At 43.9% G+C, this 18,697-nt stretch overlaps 1 protein-coding gene across 3 annotated transcripts in view; it reads left to right on the forward strand.

Annotated features, from left to right (window-relative positions):
• Positions 1–18,697, forward strand: part of LOC146871773 (S-adenosylhomocysteine hydrolase-like protein 1) — a 906,307-nt gene that overhangs the window by 670,078 nt on the left and 217,532 nt on the right. For all 3 annotated transcript variants that reach the window (XM_085651314.1, XM_085651321.1, XM_085651329.1), the window contains exons 7-10: positions 2,776–2,882; positions 4,633–4,749; positions 4,833–4,896; positions 5,027–5,115. In XM_085651314.1, coding sequence (XP_085507440.1) covers positions 2,776–2,882; positions 4,633–4,749; positions 4,833–4,896; positions 5,027–5,115 — 377 coding nt within the window. The remainder of the gene's footprint in view (positions 1–2,775; positions 2,883–4,632; positions 4,750–4,832; positions 4,897–5,026; positions 5,116–18,697) is intronic.

Consider the following 18,697-nt stretch of genomic DNA (forward strand, 5'->3'; position numbering starts at 1 on the left):
CCACTCGTGAGTTTTATTTGTATTTGCTATATGTCTGTTCATACACATCTGTAATATGTGCGGCTAATACTCTTATGTACAGCATTGCTAATCTAAATGCTTCTGCAACGTGAATAAATACATTGTCAATGCATATGTTATCCCGACATGAACTCTGCATGCTGCTGAAAGCTATAGCAATAGCATGAGGTCACAGCAGTAGGAATATTGTGAGGGTGGTAAGGAAACACAGGGATAGAAATTTGTAACTGGACCAAGAGCTGAACACACGTCATACTGGGCAGAGAAGTCCGGAACAGAGCAGCCAGGGATAAGAGGTTTGTGGGCAATATAATTGTCAGAAACATTGCAAATGTACCAAAGCTCTATACATAGCATGAGCGAACACTCCTGGACAGAGCAACCCTGGTCAGCAGCTGCAAAGGCCACACATGGTCATAGATCAGGGTTCGCCATAAGCTAAAGCAGAAAGCTAAAGTGGTATCATGAGTTCAGAGGAATGGGGACTATGTGAACACGCAGAACTACTGCTCCGATAGCACAGGGCCACAGATTTGTGACCGGGCCAAGAGCTGAATGCAGACTGCAGGGACATCTTAGGAATTTTAGGGGCCCTGGGCCAAACATATTTTGGGGTCCACATTCGGAACAATTTAGAATTTATTATCCATGTTCAGCTCATTTTCACCCTCTTAGGCCAGCTTTCAGACAGTTCTGTTTTAATGATTGAGTAACGCTATCCCAAACGTATATATGCTTTAAAGCCCACATAACAATTTCTCAGGGTGCAGAAATCTAAAGTACAACATATCACCAAGGCTAGTATTTTTACAAGCTCAGACCCCAGACAGCAAGCCTATTGATGATAATGCTCGCAGATTATACAGACTTAGCTCAGGCAGCAGTTCGATACCTTAGGCAGTAGCTATCTTTAAAGCTTCCATATCTGAGAGCATCAGCATTCCTCAAATTACATCCTAATTCCTTTAACAGCAGGACAGCTCTCAGGTTGTGTAGGTCAGACATCTGAAAGCAATGTTACCCCTATGTGAAATCCCTGTCTTGCAGTTCTTTTGTTTTTAGGTCTAGCCTGGGAAGTGCATGCGCTGCTTTGCGAGGCATGCTGTATTGAGGAAGGGACTTGAAGCTCCGTCCACTCTCCGCCCACATTTTTCATTGGCTTGTGTCATTGTCAACTGTAAACTGTTCATTAGTCAAAAGGCTTAGTAGTCCCTCTTTAGTACCGCCTTGTCTCATTTTGTAACCTCCCATGGCGACACCCCCTGTTACGTGTGTGGTTCCTCGGTAGGCTTTAATTACAGCCTCCGAGCACTATTTTATCAAATAGCATTGTCTTGCCTGCTGTTGCAGGAAGGACACGCTCTCTCCTAACACTTTTTTAATTTTCATAGCACGCATTTGCAATACAATAGGTCTCACATGTGCAAGAGTTTAAGCTATTGGCATTGTAAATGACAATGCCTTTTATTTATTTGTTTTAAAAACAACACATAAATAAAAGCCATTGTCATTTACAATGCCAATAGCTCAAACTCTCATACATGAGAGACCTATTGCATTGTCAAGTGCTTGTTTTTAGTCCTTTTAGGATGAGACCAATGCAACCGGCTTAGTGTGTTTCAGAATTCACCAGTTGCCAGAAATAGGAACCCAAAATTCGACATCCTTCCAGCTACACTGGCCCAACGTGTATTAAAATGCAGCATTGGTTATTTGTTACACTGAAAAACAAAAATCTAATGCAAACACTGAGTCATGTTGAGCTGAGACCTTTGGTACTGATCCAGGATGTTAATCGGTGAACTACTGACCACATGCTGTCCAGAAAAATGGCACCCTATGTTACTCATTGTACCTGAACAGTAAAAGGACCCAAACAATTAATTTCATCCTTGGCTATGAAGATGGCGCTCCGCCCCCATTGATAAGAGTCTTAGATCACACGTCCAAAGTTTGGATGTGTTTGTGCCCCTGTTTATGTCATCATTAAGCATAAGGTTGGGGACCTTTGAATGAATTTGGCATCTGTTCCATACCTATATTGAAAAATGTGCTGTTACAACGATTGTCCTTTCACCATCAATACTGATAAAAGAATGGCAGTCAGTTGAGTCTGCTTCCGCTATTGTATGCACCTAACATGCCGGTCCGCCCGACTCTGGATAGAGCGGTCGGACTGCCAATTTGATGGACTGTACTCCGCCATCTTTGTGGCAGAGTACCCATTACTCTAAACCCGGACCCTAGACCTCCTACATAAGCTCTTATAATATCCCACAAACTTGTGCATTCTCCTTTCACATGGTGCCTTGACTTCACTTCTCTCATCAGCTGTTGTTTCATTATTTTGTCACTTCCTCCCATACTTTCCAGATACCACTCACTCTCCAGCATACTCACTCTCCAGCATACTCTCTTATAGGTTTTCTCTCCCAAAAGCTCTTGCTCACACCCTTTTTTTACCTGTCCTCTCACTTGCACTTTCTCACACAATCTCGCATGAGATTTATGAACATGTTCTGTTGTGCACTAATTGTTCTCTCTCTCTGCAGTACTCTCTTTCGCTCTTTCTTTCTAGTCTTGGTACTGACTTGCTACATTACATGTATTGCGTTTCTGTCAGGCAGTTTTTCATCAATGTTATTTGTACTGATCAACCAGTTCATGAAGGACAACTATGCAAGCCAGAAGACGCAAAATGGAATTTTGGCTGTTGCCACTTTAATTTTCACACAATTTCTCTTCGCTTTGCAGATCTTGGACGATGGTGGAGATTTAACCCACTGGGTTTACAAAAAGTATCCTAGTGTTTTCAAGAAGATCAGAGGTATTGTGGAGGAAAGCGTGACAGGAGTACACAGGTGCGCAATACAATCGCATTTGACTGATGTGGGTCATGGAAATATATAATATATTAATATTAGTATGTATATTGGAATACTGCAATATCTGTGTAAGAGTCCGACAGAAAAGAGATCATGAAATCACAAATACAAAACAAGACCACTAGACCCTGTTTCAACCTTACGCCATGATTAGGACTTTGAAAGCCCAGTCTCTCAAAGCCTGAGGCTGGCAGGTGGTGGCCCTAGGAACACAGCTCACAATTCTCTGCACGTTTTTCAAAGCGATGCAGGGCTGTCAGTCAATATACTTAAACTCTTTGTCAAAGCTATACATTGAATAAAACGAGGAGGTCCAACATTGCAAATATAATTAGTCGGGTCAGATTCAACTACAAGTCAAACCCATAGGAGCACAGATCTGGAATGGACCCAACAAAATCTGGTTTCCTTCACGAAAAAACCTCAAGCACTCCTTTTCACAACTGTGGGTCCACCCAGTGATGACATTGCCGTGATTACCCTCCCAACCCTTCCACAACGGGAAAGGCCCTTACTAAGCAGCTTGATCCTGGCTGATTCCTGCCTCTGACTACCCACATTAGACCCTTGAGTCCATGCAGACCCGATTTTCGTAGAATGCGAGATGGGGCAGGGTTAGTTAGAACTGCAACTGGTTATACCACCAGTGCTACCAGTTGGTGTTTTACAAAACAAACAAATAAGCAAATAAATACATAATTGTGTTTTCGTAGTATTTAGCATTATTTGGACAAATCGAAACCTATTAAGACAGTCAAAATATGTGTTTGTATTAACACATTCTAACCAAGGTATATTTAAAAGGATAGTTTCCTGCATTCATTTATGTTCTTAAAATGCTTATCATACACTTCCTGGTAAACCAAGATTTTCCAGCAGTGAGGGGTAAGTAGCCAGCATGAGTGTTTGATAATAAAATAGATAGTGTTGTTACATAGAGGTAAGTCAGTATTTTGTCTTAAACATTACTACCTTAGCACAGCTGTCAGCAGGTTCTCCATTGAGGTAGCCTGTGCTCAAGAACCGTTCTACCTAATCAAATAGGGTTATCATTTTCCACCTGGCTATTTAATGATTCTGAGAAAATGAAGATCTCATAATTGATAAGGTAGTTTTCTGCCTGTAGTTGCATTTCCACATCATGGTTATTCTTACTGGCTGCCTGTCTGACTTCCCCACTGTCCGCAGAATCTATAGTGTCACTCAAAGGTTCCCCTAGAGCTGAGGGAAGGAGCTGTTGCATGACACCGTGGGTGCAGCAGGGCTGGGGCCAGTATACTCTGCAGCCTCTTCTGGTCTGATCTCTGGCGTGTGTGCCTAGGCCTGGGAAAAGTTTGTCTGCCAGCTCCGCCGGTCCCTTCCAGCTATTCTTTTCTACTTGCTTAGTGAGTCCATCCGCCAGCAGCTCCATAAGCCTTGGCCTTTTAGTTTGACTTCGGAACACGAGTTTATTTTTCCATTCTTAGTTTGATTTTGGGTAAACAAGTTGTTTATTTAGTCTAAATTAGGTCAGAGCACCTGTTTCTTCCTTTCATCCTGTGACTGTGCAAGTGAGCTATTTATGTTGTTCATTGCTGCTCTGTACAGAAGTGATGCTCAGATTTTAATCTGACTTTGAGCTAGAGGAATTCTCTTCTGCTTAACCTCACTTGAGGCTGGTGGGCAGATACTGCTGTTGCATTTCTTAAATAAGGATACTCTTCTGAAATTCCTCTACTCTACTCAGATTGTATCAGCTATCCAAAGCTGGAAAACTTTGTGTTCCTGCCATGAACGTGAACGACTCAGTCACAAAGCAGAAGTTTGACAACCTGTACTGCTGCCGAGAGTCCATCCTGGATGGGTAAGTGCAGGTGTATCAACATGCCATTTGAGGTGTTGGTGTCATACCTCCGAGCTCTGACCTTCATGTATTTATTCTGGCAGGCTGAAGAGGACCACTGATGTTATGTTTGGTGGAAAACAAGTTGTCATTTGTGGGTATGGAGAGGTGAGTCTGTATTCTGATTCTGTCTCTCTAGTTTGGTCCTCTCTCCTTGCAGCATATTTCCCTGGGTATCTCTGTCTCCATCCCTTTTGCTATCTTCGATATATTCTCATTCTTCTTATTTTCTCCATAGGTAGGAAAAGGCTGCTGTGCAGCTTTGAAAGCTCTGGGAGCCGTTGTGTATATCACAGAGATTGACCCCATCTGTGCCTTACAGGCTTGGTAAGACTGGCACTGCTGTACCTTTTGTCATTCACACCCTGAATTCCCTTTTTTTCTTTACTGGAGTATTGTAGTGCTTTGTATTGTGCCTTTTATATGAGCTTGCATAAGCCTACCAAGGGCACAAAGTGCTCCAATTAGAATACTTTCATAGTGTGTAGTTGAAAGGGTGTGGGATGTCGTTTGTCTTATAAGAAGGAGTTGGATTACATGTGTGAGGTACAAAGATAGGTTTCAAACACGGGGTGTGGAAATGGGGTTTGTGTGTAAGCGTGAAGTGTGGAAGAGCAGTCTGAAAATAGTAGCAGTTGTGTACACAGGTGCCTACCAGTTATTTCTGTGTGTCATGTCATGGTACAATGAGCAGTTCTATAACTGACTCCTGTACTTCTCCTATTTATGCATTGAAGCATGGTAACGTTGATGGTGCTGGCACTCTCTGGGCAATCTTGCGCTTTGCTCTTTTGTGTGTTCTTGTACCCAGTGTTTACCTCTTTCTTCCTTGTGCCTGTGTTTTCAGTAACCTCTACATCTTCTCACCACCCTAGAAAACAATATAAAATCAGTATATCAACTTTTCTAGTACTCGCCACCCTAGTCCACCTATGAGGTGAACAGTGTTCATAGTTCTTCTCTGTTTACACTATATGGGAACAATGGCTCCACATTGTCTAAATGATTTTACTGAATCTTTAAGCCTCTGTTTTATAAGAAGAGCAGGTGACCCTGAAGTACCCAGCGATGATCCTTGAGAGAAACGCCCAGGGCCAGCATCATTCAAAGGAGACTTGCTCCTGTTCTCTTGCTAAGAACAGGCATCCACTGTAGCCTTGACGACCGAGTAGGATGCAGGAACACAAGGCTCTGCCTTTTGTGTCTCTGGACTTTTTATCTGTCAAATAACTTTTACGAGTCATGTTTTAACACAGTTCAGTATTTTTACCTTTTATTTCATAGTAGTATTTTTTAAGTATTTATTTGACGCTTTGGCTCTGGCAGTGGAGACTAGGGGTGGGCGGAATTTGCAAAAGTGACTTTCGCAAATTATCGCGAAAATTTTACAAATCTCCGCAAACACGCGGAAATATCGCGAAGATGCGGAGTTTTTTTTCCCGCCCGTTCGCGGTATTTTCTGCATGGTCGCGGCTCGCCAACTTACCCATGCGGTTGCTCGCGGGCGCGGCCATCTTATTTTCACTCTTCTCGCGGTGCATGATCGCGTGAAAAAAGACGTGATCGCGCGACCAATGACATTACTGCGGGCGCGAATTGTCGCGAGACAGCGCAAATGGCTACCAACATCTCGTGGAGAACGCGACCAGATCGGGAAAACTTGTCGGCGAACGCGGGGATTCAGGAAGGGCGATCGCGCGAGAATGTATTTTACAGCGCAAGCAAGAAACAAATTATCGCTAAGCTGCGGAATGCGGAAATTGACATTTTCGCGCTCTCTCCGCGGAACGCGACAATGTCAAATTATCGCAATTTCCGCGAGCGGAACGGAAATTTAGCCCAGGCCTAGTGGAGACACGTTTTTCCTGAGGACATTTTATTTATTAGTTTATCACATTTTTCACTCTGTACAATTTTGGCTGTATCAGAAATGTTCTTTTCTCCCTAAACTGAGGTGTGTGTGAGAAAAATAGATTTTTTTTAAAAAAGGGACACTTGTGTCCTTTAGTCAATGCCCCTACGCAGTTTGTCTGGTTTCTGCACCAGTTTTAAGAGCCAGGTAGCAAAGGAGTCTGGGTTGTTATGCTCCTACTTAAGTCCTCTGTTGCTTATAGTACACCTTAAAAGGATCTAATGCTTTCCTAACATTTTATGCAGTCCTCCACATCAAGAGGGTTCCTTGTTGCACAGAGAGGCATATCTCATGGCTATCAATGTCAAGATGGTTCACGACATTGAGAGAGTTCTCCACCTCATGATGGTACTAGATTTCAAGGTTTAGTACTTAATGGCAGTATTCAGTGGTAAAGTAGTAACAAGCTTGTGTGTACTCTAAACTTGGTGAAGGGCATAATGCCATTCATTCGAACGTGATGACTATAGGCTTTCACTGTAGTTACCCATAATCCATTGTTTTGGGGACCCCAAGTTGAGGGCAGCATTAGGCTGTAATATAAGAGCAAGGCAAGACACTGGATGTTCATGCATTTGGAAAGCTATGCCTCAGAAGTGCCATGTTTCGGACAGGGATTGTGTAGGAGACCCTTCGCCAAAGGAACATGTGTCTCCGGTAACCATATCTCCAGTGGGCCTTGCCACAAGAGAACACACCAAAAAGCCACGTCTTCTGGCGTCTATGCTGCCAGATGGCCACTGTTCCAGAAGCATATGCCTACAAAGTGTAGCCCAGTCATATGGTCAGATCACTGGAGGTCCTGGCTACCCTCCAACCATTATGCCATAAAGTCAGAATACCAGATGTTCACAAAACTGGACTTGTGTCCTCCGAGTTCCTTTGGAATCACAAGAGGCCATGGGAACTCAGAGGACATGAGTCGTGAGGCCCTCTGAAGTAAATAGTTAATGCGGTAATGTTATATGAGGACCTTACAGTCCTAGAGTAGTAAAAACTGTGATCCAACACTTTTGACTAAAAAGCTAGACGTCACAGGTCATGAAAAAAGTTACTTCCATCTGGAGGTATTTGCAGAAATTCAGGGCATACAAGGACAGTTGTGGATCCATAGCTCCATGAAATTTCAGATGTGAATGCCAAGAAGGCTTCATGACACACGTTAAAGCACAGACTACTACACATCCATGCAAGAGGGACCACAATGTCGAATGATTACTAACATTTCAATTTCCTTAGCTCTAGGACATTCCCTACAAGCAGGAGGAAGAATTATTGGTTATTGTGTAGCTCTAAGGAAATAAGGTGGCATTGTCTCTTGTCCAGTGTCTCTCGAGAGTTGTTCTCCTGGACATGCGTATCTCATACTCCTTTTAAGCCTCTATAAATGTCTGTGTGCCACAGATGCTGAGATTGTCATCCTAAATTCGCTGATAGGGCCTGATTTATAATTTGGCGAAGAGCCGTCCTCCACCAGGGCGACTGAGTGAGTTACTCCATCACCCTGATGGAGGTTCCACCTGCCAAATTACTAAATGTCTGCTAGCCCACTGGACATTTCAAACATGGACAGGAACTATGCCACAGCAGTTTTTGTCAATGCATTGTAACTTTGCTAGAGCGCGCCATCAAACATGATGGATCTGTATGTCAAAGAGAATTTTTTTTTTTATTTTAAAAAAGAAAATCCCAAAGCAGATTTTGTTTTTGAAAATAAAGAAAACAACGCCCCCTGTCGTCATGGGGGTTTCATCTGAGCACTTTTCATTTCCCCTTACTTCCAGGTTTTTCTTGGCATTGAAAAACGGCTATATGTCAGCCCATCTAAATAAAGTCAGGTGGGCGGACATATATTCAAACCACTGACGGCCCTTACTCCATCAGGAAACCAGAGGCGTTTGACCACAGAAGAGATGGAGTAGTCTCTGCCGTCTTCAAACTGTGGTCCCCTCCAATTTAAATTGGTTGGGTGGATCATAGTCTTTGCGGGGAGGGAACTCCGTCGCAATGGAGTGCCCTCTCCACCAAGATATAAATCGGGCCCACAGTCTTTAGGATGGTGTATCCACATCCTCTCCAAAGAATAGCATCAGAGATTAACATTAAAAAGGTCCCTTTATCTTAAAAGGGCTGTACAATTTGATGGAATATCTCTATCCTTGCGTTATGAATAGACACGGCAAAAAGATCCTGAGGCGTTGTCTCTGTTCCTGTGCCCACTTAGAAAGGGTCTTAGAGGGGCTTCAGTTTAAAGCGGTTGGCTTTGTTCAGCCAGTGTTTAGCCATTTTACATATGCATTCTATTGTAAATGTTTGGTTTTGTAATATTTTTCTTAGCATGTGAATTCTTTGTATCTCTGGCTGATGTAGGCACCACAAGAAGTTCAGCAAGGTATTCTGGTTCCTCCCTCCAAATACCAAAGTCAAGTACAGAATTAGGTCTCTACAGTCCTGCACACTGCTGTGTAGGTCTTTCAAAATATGCCTACCCTCTTATGCGGCAGCATGTTGGAGTTGATATATAGTATATATACAGATGTGAAGAGTTATATAATATTTATTAAAATTATTGATGGTGGGGAAGGGCTGTTAATCACGAGAGGCGAAGTCCTGATGTCTCTCACCTCCCACGATTTTGATAATGAGTGCGTGCTCTCTGTGCATCTGAAAATATGTTTTATGCCATGGTATCTTTTCATGTGTGCTTGCTTTAAAAATATATATTTAACCTTTGCACCGTTATACCCAGGTGAATATGTTTTTATTAATACAATTGCTCTAAATAAAAAATGTTCTTTAGGGCAAAATTATTTTCACTGCCATGGCATACATATATTCTGGTAATGCCAATAAAAATAAATGTGCCCAACGCTAGATGCTATTTGAAAGAAGTATACTTATAATCACAGATTCAAATATTTATTACTACTGTGCAAAGGGAAAATTCGACATTATTGCAACAGTAGAGCTTGCCTTACTAGAGAAAATACCACTTAATGAGTAAAGACTCATGTTATGAAAGAAAACTGGGTGCTTTCTACAAGGCCTAGATACTATGATTCTGTCACACTGCACAGACTAAAGGCCTGATTACGACTTTTGGTGGTATAGGCGGCACGCCACGCCCCCTCACCGCCAAGAGTCGCTATCACCTGCACGCCAGATTACAAGTAATTTTGTGGTCTGGCATGCGGCGTGGTGGTCCCGCAGCGGTGCTGTTTAAAGGCTCATTGTTAATGCACTGGAAGGAATGCACCATGTCGTTCATTCGTTCCAGTGCAGGAATTAGGGGTGCAAAACAGTGGGCACATCAAGGGTTCCCCTCAAATGCACCCCTGTGCACAGAGGCATGAGGAGGCCCTGTAGGGCCCCCTTTTTTTTCCCCTCACCATCAGAAATTAAATGGGGGAAGAAACTCCATGACACAGCTGGCGGTGAGAAAAGTCATAATATGCTTGGCGGTACTTCAGGGCACCACCAAGCATATCGCGTCCCTCAGACTGTCGCAAGACTGTCAGGGAATGCGCTTCCCTGCCGGTTGCGTAGGTGCAATGGCGGTCCGACTGCCAAAGTCCTGATAGGGCTTTGGTGGCTGGACGGCAGCACCCTGGCGAGTCTGGCAGTCCTCGGACCTCCAGTTTCGTAATCAGGCCTTTAGCTATTTAACCATCATCGTAGGACAAAGGGTTGTGTTTTATGTACTGTGAATGAAAAGACAGCATGACATAAACATAGATAAAGATCTTCTCGGGGTAATATGCTCTTTATTACCATTGTTCAGGTAGGAAAGGCTGTTCCTCTGTGAGTCGTGGTCTATCTCCAGTCCCAGCCTTGATAATAAATTGTATGTTTTTCCCAATAATGTTCACACTCCTTGTGTTATGTTAACTTAAAATCATTAATCCTGCAACAATACAATAAATAGCATATTGCATTCTGTGCATACTATATAACTGATAAAAACACTGCTAATTGTAAGTTATAGTTTCTTATGGTTATAAGACATTGATGTATGAGTAAAGAATATCTTGGATATTTCATTAAGCACACATTAAAAAAAGAAGTTATAGTTCTGAAATAAACTCCCCAAACTCTTGAAATTGTCCAGTGATGTTTAATTGAGCTAACCATAACTCATGCCTCCGTCATGCAAACCATAAAAAAAATTCTACGTCATATGGTGCATTATTCTTTTTAATAGCATTATTATTATTATTTTTAATGATAAAAAATAATGTTATTTGTAGAGCGCGAAACTGTCATCTAAGAGTGGCATCTTGCTGCTAAACTAAACGTAGACTCATCCAGACAAGTAAGAATGTTAGAGCTCATAGAGCCAGGTCTTCAAGGCTTTTCCAAAAGCATACATATTGCTAATAGAACAAACTCTGGCATACAGTTCCGTAGGCAAGCCGTCTGTACAGAAAATGATCTGCCACCAAGGCAAGAGTTCTTAAATTTAGGAACTTTGAGCAAATTGGCATTCATAGAGCATAAAGATCTAGTTGGAAGATAGCATTGCAGCTTATGTCAAAGTGGAAGGGAACCAGTGTGATGCGATGAAAAGCTCTATGTGCTAGGCACAGTGCTGTAAATGTTATATGCTTGGCCACAGGGAGCCAGTGAAGAGAATCCAGAGCCACTGATGTAGAGGAAAAGCATGGCTGGGATAGAGCCAATTTTGCAGCCGCTGCTTGTATGCGATGGAGACATTGTACACGATATCAAGGTCCACCTAAAAATAAGGGTTGCCATAGTCATGCCTGCTTAAGACACTTCTTAAGTGGAGGTGCATTGGTGCCAGAGGTAGAATTTTACGTAATACCCTAATTAGCCCAAAAAAGTGGAGGATAGTTTGTTAACATGAGTGGAGAGAGACAGTTCATTATTCATATAAACTCCCAGATTTCAAACGGCCAACACTGTAATCATATCTGAGCTATCCTCCAGGAAAAGTCTGCTGACAAATATTTCAAGAGACCATGAAAGACAACTCATTACCTCAGTCTAGTCTCCATTAAACTTGAGGGAGTTGGCTCTAAGCCACTGCGGGACATCTGACATCCATTCATGGAAAGCCTCCATTGTAAAATGTGAGGTGCAATCCAAAGTAAGAATTAGTTGAGTGTTGTTAGCATAATTCACAAACTTTAGGCCATAAGATCTAATAGGCTTAGCCAGTTATGTGAGGCTTAGTGATGAGCCCTCACATGGGGCACTCCCTGTTAACTGCTTGAAAAGCAGAGAAAGAGAGGCAAAGCAACTTTCTGTGTTCTTCCTTCCACAAAAGGAGCCAGCAATTGCAGAGCTTTTCCTTTTAGTCCTATTTCTGACAGCCTGATAAGCAGCACATCATGACTGACAGTGTCAAATGCGGCAGTTATGTCAAGTAGTACCAAAAATATCTGATAACCCTCGTCTGCCGCCTTACATAGAACATCAAATGCGGTAGTCAAGGCTCCTTCCATTCCATGGAGAGGGCGACACCCTAACTGAGCCCTATCTAGTAAGTTGTGTTCATCTAGGAATCCAGAGACTATATTGTTGACATACTTTTCCAGAACTTAACTGGGAAATGACAGAAGATAAATATACCTATAATTAGTGAGTACAACCGGATTGGCCAGCAGTTTTTTTTTTTCAATAAAGGGAGCACTAGTGCCTTTTCCGACACTAAAAGCACTGGCTGTCTGCAGGGACTGATTACAAATGGCAACTAATGTTCCTCCCACATAGGTGGATAACGGTTTCCAGATACTAGAGGTGTAGAGGATCCAGCGGCGAGCTAGATGAAATTGAATTGACAATGTTATGAAATTCACTTTCTTATAGAAGATCTAAATCGTCTATATGTTACTGACACCACTGTCTGCCTTATAAGAGAACAGGTTGGTTTCCATTGCCAGAAGGGATGAGGGGTTTGATTCAGAAGAGAAATTTGTCAAAATGTCATCAATATTTTCCTCAAAATAGCTTTCTAAGCCATTGCATCATGATTAAAAAGGGAGTGACTTGATATTGAACACAGTGCGGATTAGACCGATTACACGTGATAGAAAAAATGATTCGGGCAGTATTGGAGGCCTGTAAAACTTAGTTTGCAAAATATTCTGCCTTGACGCCTGTGATCTCTTGCTTGTACTTTATAAGTGCCTCCTTATAGTCTGATCTTAAGCCAGCGGAAAAGCTAGAGCACCACACTATTTCGAGTTTCTTACAGTGGCTTTTGGCTGGTTGTAAATCATTGTTAATCCAAGGCATTGAATGGTGATGACGTGGGGTTCTCTTTTTTTAAGGGCAATGTGATATGTAAAGCTCTTGTGATCCAGGCCGTGTAATTATTATATGCTTCTGTAACCGAGTTGGTGCAGTAGTAGGGAAGAAGACAGATGTTCTCCCAGTTCCTCTGGTAATAATATAAACCGAAACCATGGAGGGTCCAGAGGTTCCTTTTCCTTATTCGATCTCCAGAATCCAACATTAACTGGTGGTTAAATAAAGTGTAATTAATGAGTGATCAGTCCAAACTAGAGGACAAGAGGACATATTTCGGTTAAGTTAATCAGGCCTTAATTGGAAAAAATTTGATCCAAACTGTGTCCATGAACTTCTGTGGAGTCTGTGACCAATTGGTGGAGGCTCACAGCTGCCAAGGTAATCAGCCGATCGGAAGATACTGAAATGTTGGGAGTTTCTGCCCATATAATAAAGTTCTCAAGTACAAAGTCCTTCAGTTGTAAAGTTTGTAGTTTGAGATGAGATTTATCAATGATGGCCAATCCACCACATCTCCGTAAATGTTGGGAAAGGTGTGCAATCTTGTAGCCTTTTCGGCAGGCTTCCCCCAACCCAAAATCGAAGTCAGATGACGTCCTGGTCTCCGTGATTAAGAGCATCTCGAAGCCAGAGGTAGAGATTAAAATGCATTTCTACAGCGTGCCTTGCCAGTGAGCGCACAATAATAAGCCCACATTTTAATCCCATGTCTCACGAAACTGTTGGTAACAGACTATTCATACACTGAGAGAGATCCAAAATGTTTATACAGTTATGATTTGACCTTCCTGTAAAGCCCTTATGGGGAGTAGCAAGAATGCAGGTATTCAGACCTGATTTTAAAGAGCTGGTCTTTCTTATAACTAATACCAGGTGCAGTCACTTCCTCAAGGGGGCTTACATCCTCTGTGGGAAAACAGGCCGTGTGGCTTGCACGGTGTGTGGCCAGTACCTGGACAGGCGCAGAGGGGTTTGCGTTTAGTGCGGTAGCTGTGCAGTTGTGCTGCAGGCTGACTTAAATACTGCAACATCTGCAAAAAGCTAGATTGCAAAACCAAAATGGCATCCCAGTTCGGGGAAGCAGGAAAGAAGAAATATGGTGTCTGCTCCGTACTAACGTTGAAAGCAAATCAGGAGATAAAAATACACAAAACTCACTACAAAGATAAGTGAGCAGAATAGATTTGCTTTTAAGGTTCTAAAATGTCTAATCCCCTCTTCTAAAAGCAAAACTTCAAGCATGAAGTGCTTTGTACCTGAATGGTGTCTAATGGTTAATGTGGGCGCGCTGCAGGCCAAATAGGGCAACATCAGAAAAAATCTGGAGCACAAAACTGAAAATGGCGTCCTAGTTTGGGGAGACAGAAAAGAGGAAAAATGCGGCTGCCCGCAGTGCATGCAGTGTGCCCTCTTAAGAGGGTGTCCATCTTGGTGCCGCATTCCGGCACATCCCCACGCTCCACTCACTGAGGGAGCCCCCCACGTCCGGCGCATTCGCCTGGCCATTTCTGGCACGCAAGGGGCGGGGAGGGGTCAGGTATGTATACCTACCCCAACCCACTGGCCGTCCTCTTGGTTCCCCCAGGATTATTTATTGCAGTGTGTACTAAGTACCTTACTATGCTTCGGGGGAGGGTTGCTGATATCGGCACTATGGCATCTGCCCTTACAAACAGTGAAAGCAACCGGAAGATAGAATTATACAAAACTCATTACAAATTTAACAATGAGCAGGATTTATTTGCTTTTCGATTTTACAACCTCTAAGCCCCCTTCTAAAAGCCTATCTCAGCTGAAGCGATGTTTTATCTCAGTTGATAAAATGTACTAGGATTATGCGGTGAAATGTACTCATAAATGTAATGCAGAAGGCCATGGAGCAGGACCATTTTTTGACATAAGTAACCTTTCCATGCCCAGTATATCTCTGCTAAGGACAGACACTACATGCCGCTACGTAAGACAGACGTTTACCATTGTCTTAAGTAGATGCCTTTCCAAGAGACAGGAGCTCGTTGTCTTTTCAAGGGAAGGTTACCATCATCTCTCATTGACGAAGAGTCACATAGTGTTTCTTTGCAAACGGCGTGCATCCTTCATGTCTATTCTCTGTGAAGGGCATGTGCCATGGTCTCCTTGTCAATAACATGTCTTTTGTATCTGGACATGATAGGCACACATCAATCATCTTTAAAGATAATAAGAATGGTTTGTCTTTGCTAAAGATAGGCTCCACTGTCTTCATCAAAGATGGGCCATGATTCTCTCCAGCAGGATTGGCCCCCCTTTTGCACTTGCCAGGGACAGGCTCTCGTCTCATGGTCAGCCCCCAATTGCTGTGCCAATGAGAGACCCATAAGGTCTCTCCTAGGTGTAGGACCACCTACAGTTACAAAGGACATTCTCCCCTTGTCCCTGTGAAAGTACTTCTTCAAGGACTGGCATTCGTCATCTCCACCAAGCACCAATCCCTTTCACTGCCAAAGACAGTCCCTTGTTTTTTCTATGAAGAACTGGCACTGCTGTGTCTGCCAAAGACCAGCATTTGTTGCCTCTGCAAAGAACACAAATTTTCTTCTTAATAATGGCCATCATTGTCACTGCTAGGGGCAGGTCCCCGATGTCTCTATTAAGGACAGCCACTCATTGTGTCTGCCTCAATCAAGAACAGACATCCATTGCCTCGATTTAGGAGAGACACTCGCTATCTCTGCCAAGAACAGCTAAGGACAGGCCTTCATCGTCCCTGTCTAGGACAGACTTTTAATTTTTCGGGCAAGGATAGACCCTTGTGCGTGCTGTCAGTAGCTGGTTCCTGATGTTCTGCTAATGGCAGTCCCCTGCCATTCATGTGAAGCACTGGTTTTAGTTTCTTTTCAAAGAAACAACATTAATTTACTCTGTGCCGGTCAAGAACAGGTACCATTGTCTGACAAAAAATAAGGCTCTATCTCAACTAAGGACAAATTGGCCTTGTCATTTCCAAGTAGATTCACTCAATATTTCTTCGAAGAACACAACCATTCTGTCTCTGCCAAAGATGGCGCTCACGTCCTCTGTGAAAAACATGCTAATGTTCTCTGCAAAGATGCGAAGCGCACCGTGGCAGACATATCCAAACTTGGGTGCGCACCGACATTGCGCAGCACGACCTGCGTCTAATCCCCTGGGTGACGCGGTACTTCCATGTTGTAAGATAAGGAAACTGATCAATAAACAGCGGACCCGCAGGTTCAGAGCCTCTTCCTCGAGACGCGGAGTAACTCCCTTGAAGAACTCTGGTGCGCGACGCCCTGGCAAGGTTAGGTTCCGTGTCTCTACACACTGTAGACAGGCGCTACAGGAAAAGGGCCGCGATGGGGAAAACGGATAACAAACAGGCCAAAGTCACCTTAGAGAAACGTTCCTCTAGAATGCAAGACATTGACTTGACGCAGATAACTGTAGTGCCTGAAACGCAGCTGGAACCGGAGCAGGAGGACGACATAAAAACTATGCTCCGCGAGGTAAAGGTTGGACTGAAAGATGCCAAACTGGACTCCCTGGTGTTGAGAATTGACCAGGTCTCGCAAAAAGTGGACAAGCACAAGGCTAGAATGGACATCTTGGAAACCAGAGTTTCAACTCGGACGATCGCCAAGCGGAGACGCAGGAGTAATAGCTCCGCATGGATAAAGTGCTGGATGTTATAAAAGCACGCAACGAAGACCTTGAAGCCAGGTTGAGAAGGAACAACGTTCGAATTACAGGAATACCGGAGTCCACAAATATAACAAACATGGAAAAATTTGTGGCGGGCCTCCTGCGTGTTCTGTTTGACCCTGACCTGTCTCCGATGTTTCTTGTGGAGTGAGCACACCGAACACTAGGGCCCAGACCCAGCCCCCCCCCCCGTGCTCAACCCAGGACAATTCTAGCTCGCCTGCTTAACTACTGGGACAGAGACACAATATTAAGACTAGCAAGGGAGAAGGGAGAACTGAAACACCAAGGAAATTGCGCCGCATTTTATCCACACTTCACCCAAGCAGTACAAGCTGCATGACGAGAACTCATACCAGCGAAGAAACTTTTAAACTGTCACGAAATATGCAATGCTATACCCGGTGAAGCTGAGAATGCAGACTGGGGGGAAACCTATGCTATTCACCGAAGCCAGCGCGGCGCTGAAGTTCGCCAAGCAGACCGCAAGAAAACACCACAACAGGGACTGCAGGGTCCCCAAGAAGCCAACTAAGTGACAATGACTGATAGCTGGTTCAGAGGAGTCTGGCCTCTGGGTATATGGTATACAGCCCGAGGCGACACGCTCAGGGGCGCAGTAAGAGTGCCACCTTCCAGTTGGAACTCCAGGTTTGCTTTGAAATGTTCATTAAGTAGTTACAATGCTCGGTCACCCCATAGCCGTGGCGATAGGCGGTATGCCGGCTACTCCATGCCCCCGTGGGATGATTCCCATCAACCCAATGTTACACAGGTCAAAGTTTGAAATGGGTGGGTTATTGAGGGATACACAACCTGATTGGGGGGTTGGTGTGTGTGTGTGGGGTGGGTAGGGGTTGTTCCTGTTCTGGGATGGCAAATACAGTACGTTTCAGATCTGTCGGCAAGAATTGCCAAGACGTGCAACACAACACGCATACAAAACACAAATAAGACATCTCCTAGGAATACAATGACTGGAATGCAGGGAGCGGGTATTGGCGTCAGAAAGCTCAGAGGCTTGGACCCCCCGATGCATATGGAACTGCCGCACTCTACTTCCAAATGTCCAAATTAACATGCATCACCTGGAACATTCGGGGTCTTAATGACCACCGGAAGGCGAGACTGGTACATGCATATTTAGTCAGACATGCAACAGACTTATGTCTCCTACAGGAGACCCACCTGAAAGACACTGCCCGGGCAAGGCTGACCAACAACAGATGGGGAGAGGTGCATACATCAAGCTACTCAAATTATTTACGTGGGGTGGCTATACTGATCAGGAAAGGTGTACCATGGCAGACTAACAAAACAATCAATGACCACGAGGGCCGATATCTTATACTAAGGGGGCAGGTATACAACCAACCAGTCATAATAGCTAACCCATATGGGCCTAACGCAGATGACCCCTCTTTCTTTCAACAAGTGTGGCACAAGATACAATCATTGGGAAACGCAGCGCTAACATGGGGGGGTGACTTCGGTATTGTTATGTCGTTCTCAAGAGACAGAGAGGGAGTGTCTCGTACACACCACCCATGGGCTACTGCGGTTTTGCGGGCAATACTAGAAGACCGTCACTTGGTAGACTCGTGGCGCACGTTCCAACTCACGGCGTAACACAGCAGTACCAAGCGTAGTCCAGATTAGACATAGCGACTAAAGACCTGCATGCATGGGTTACCAATGTAACACATCAAGCTCGCACACTATCAGATCATGCCCCGGTGACGCTGACTCTCTCGGTGCCGAAACCCTATATACAGCCATTCGCGTGGCGTTTCCCTCCCAATGCACTCTCGGACACAGCATTTAGAGAGAACCTCAGAACACAAATCACGGAATATTTTGAGTAAAAAACTGGCTCGGTAGACACAATGGGAACACTGTGGGCGGCGTTCAAATTAGTAGTACGGGTTTTGCATAGCTGGACAGTCTGGAGTACTCCGCGACATTCGGGGACACTTGAGCAGATTGGAAGCAGAGATACGAACACTAGAGGCGCAGTCC

The sequence above is a fragment of the Triturus cristatus genome, chromosome 1_1 (genome assembly GCF_964204655.1).
Source record: "Triturus cristatus chromosome 1_1, aTriCri1.1, whole genome shotgun sequence".
Lineage (NCBI taxonomy): Eukaryota > Metazoa > Chordata > Amphibia > Caudata > Salamandridae > Triturus > Triturus cristatus.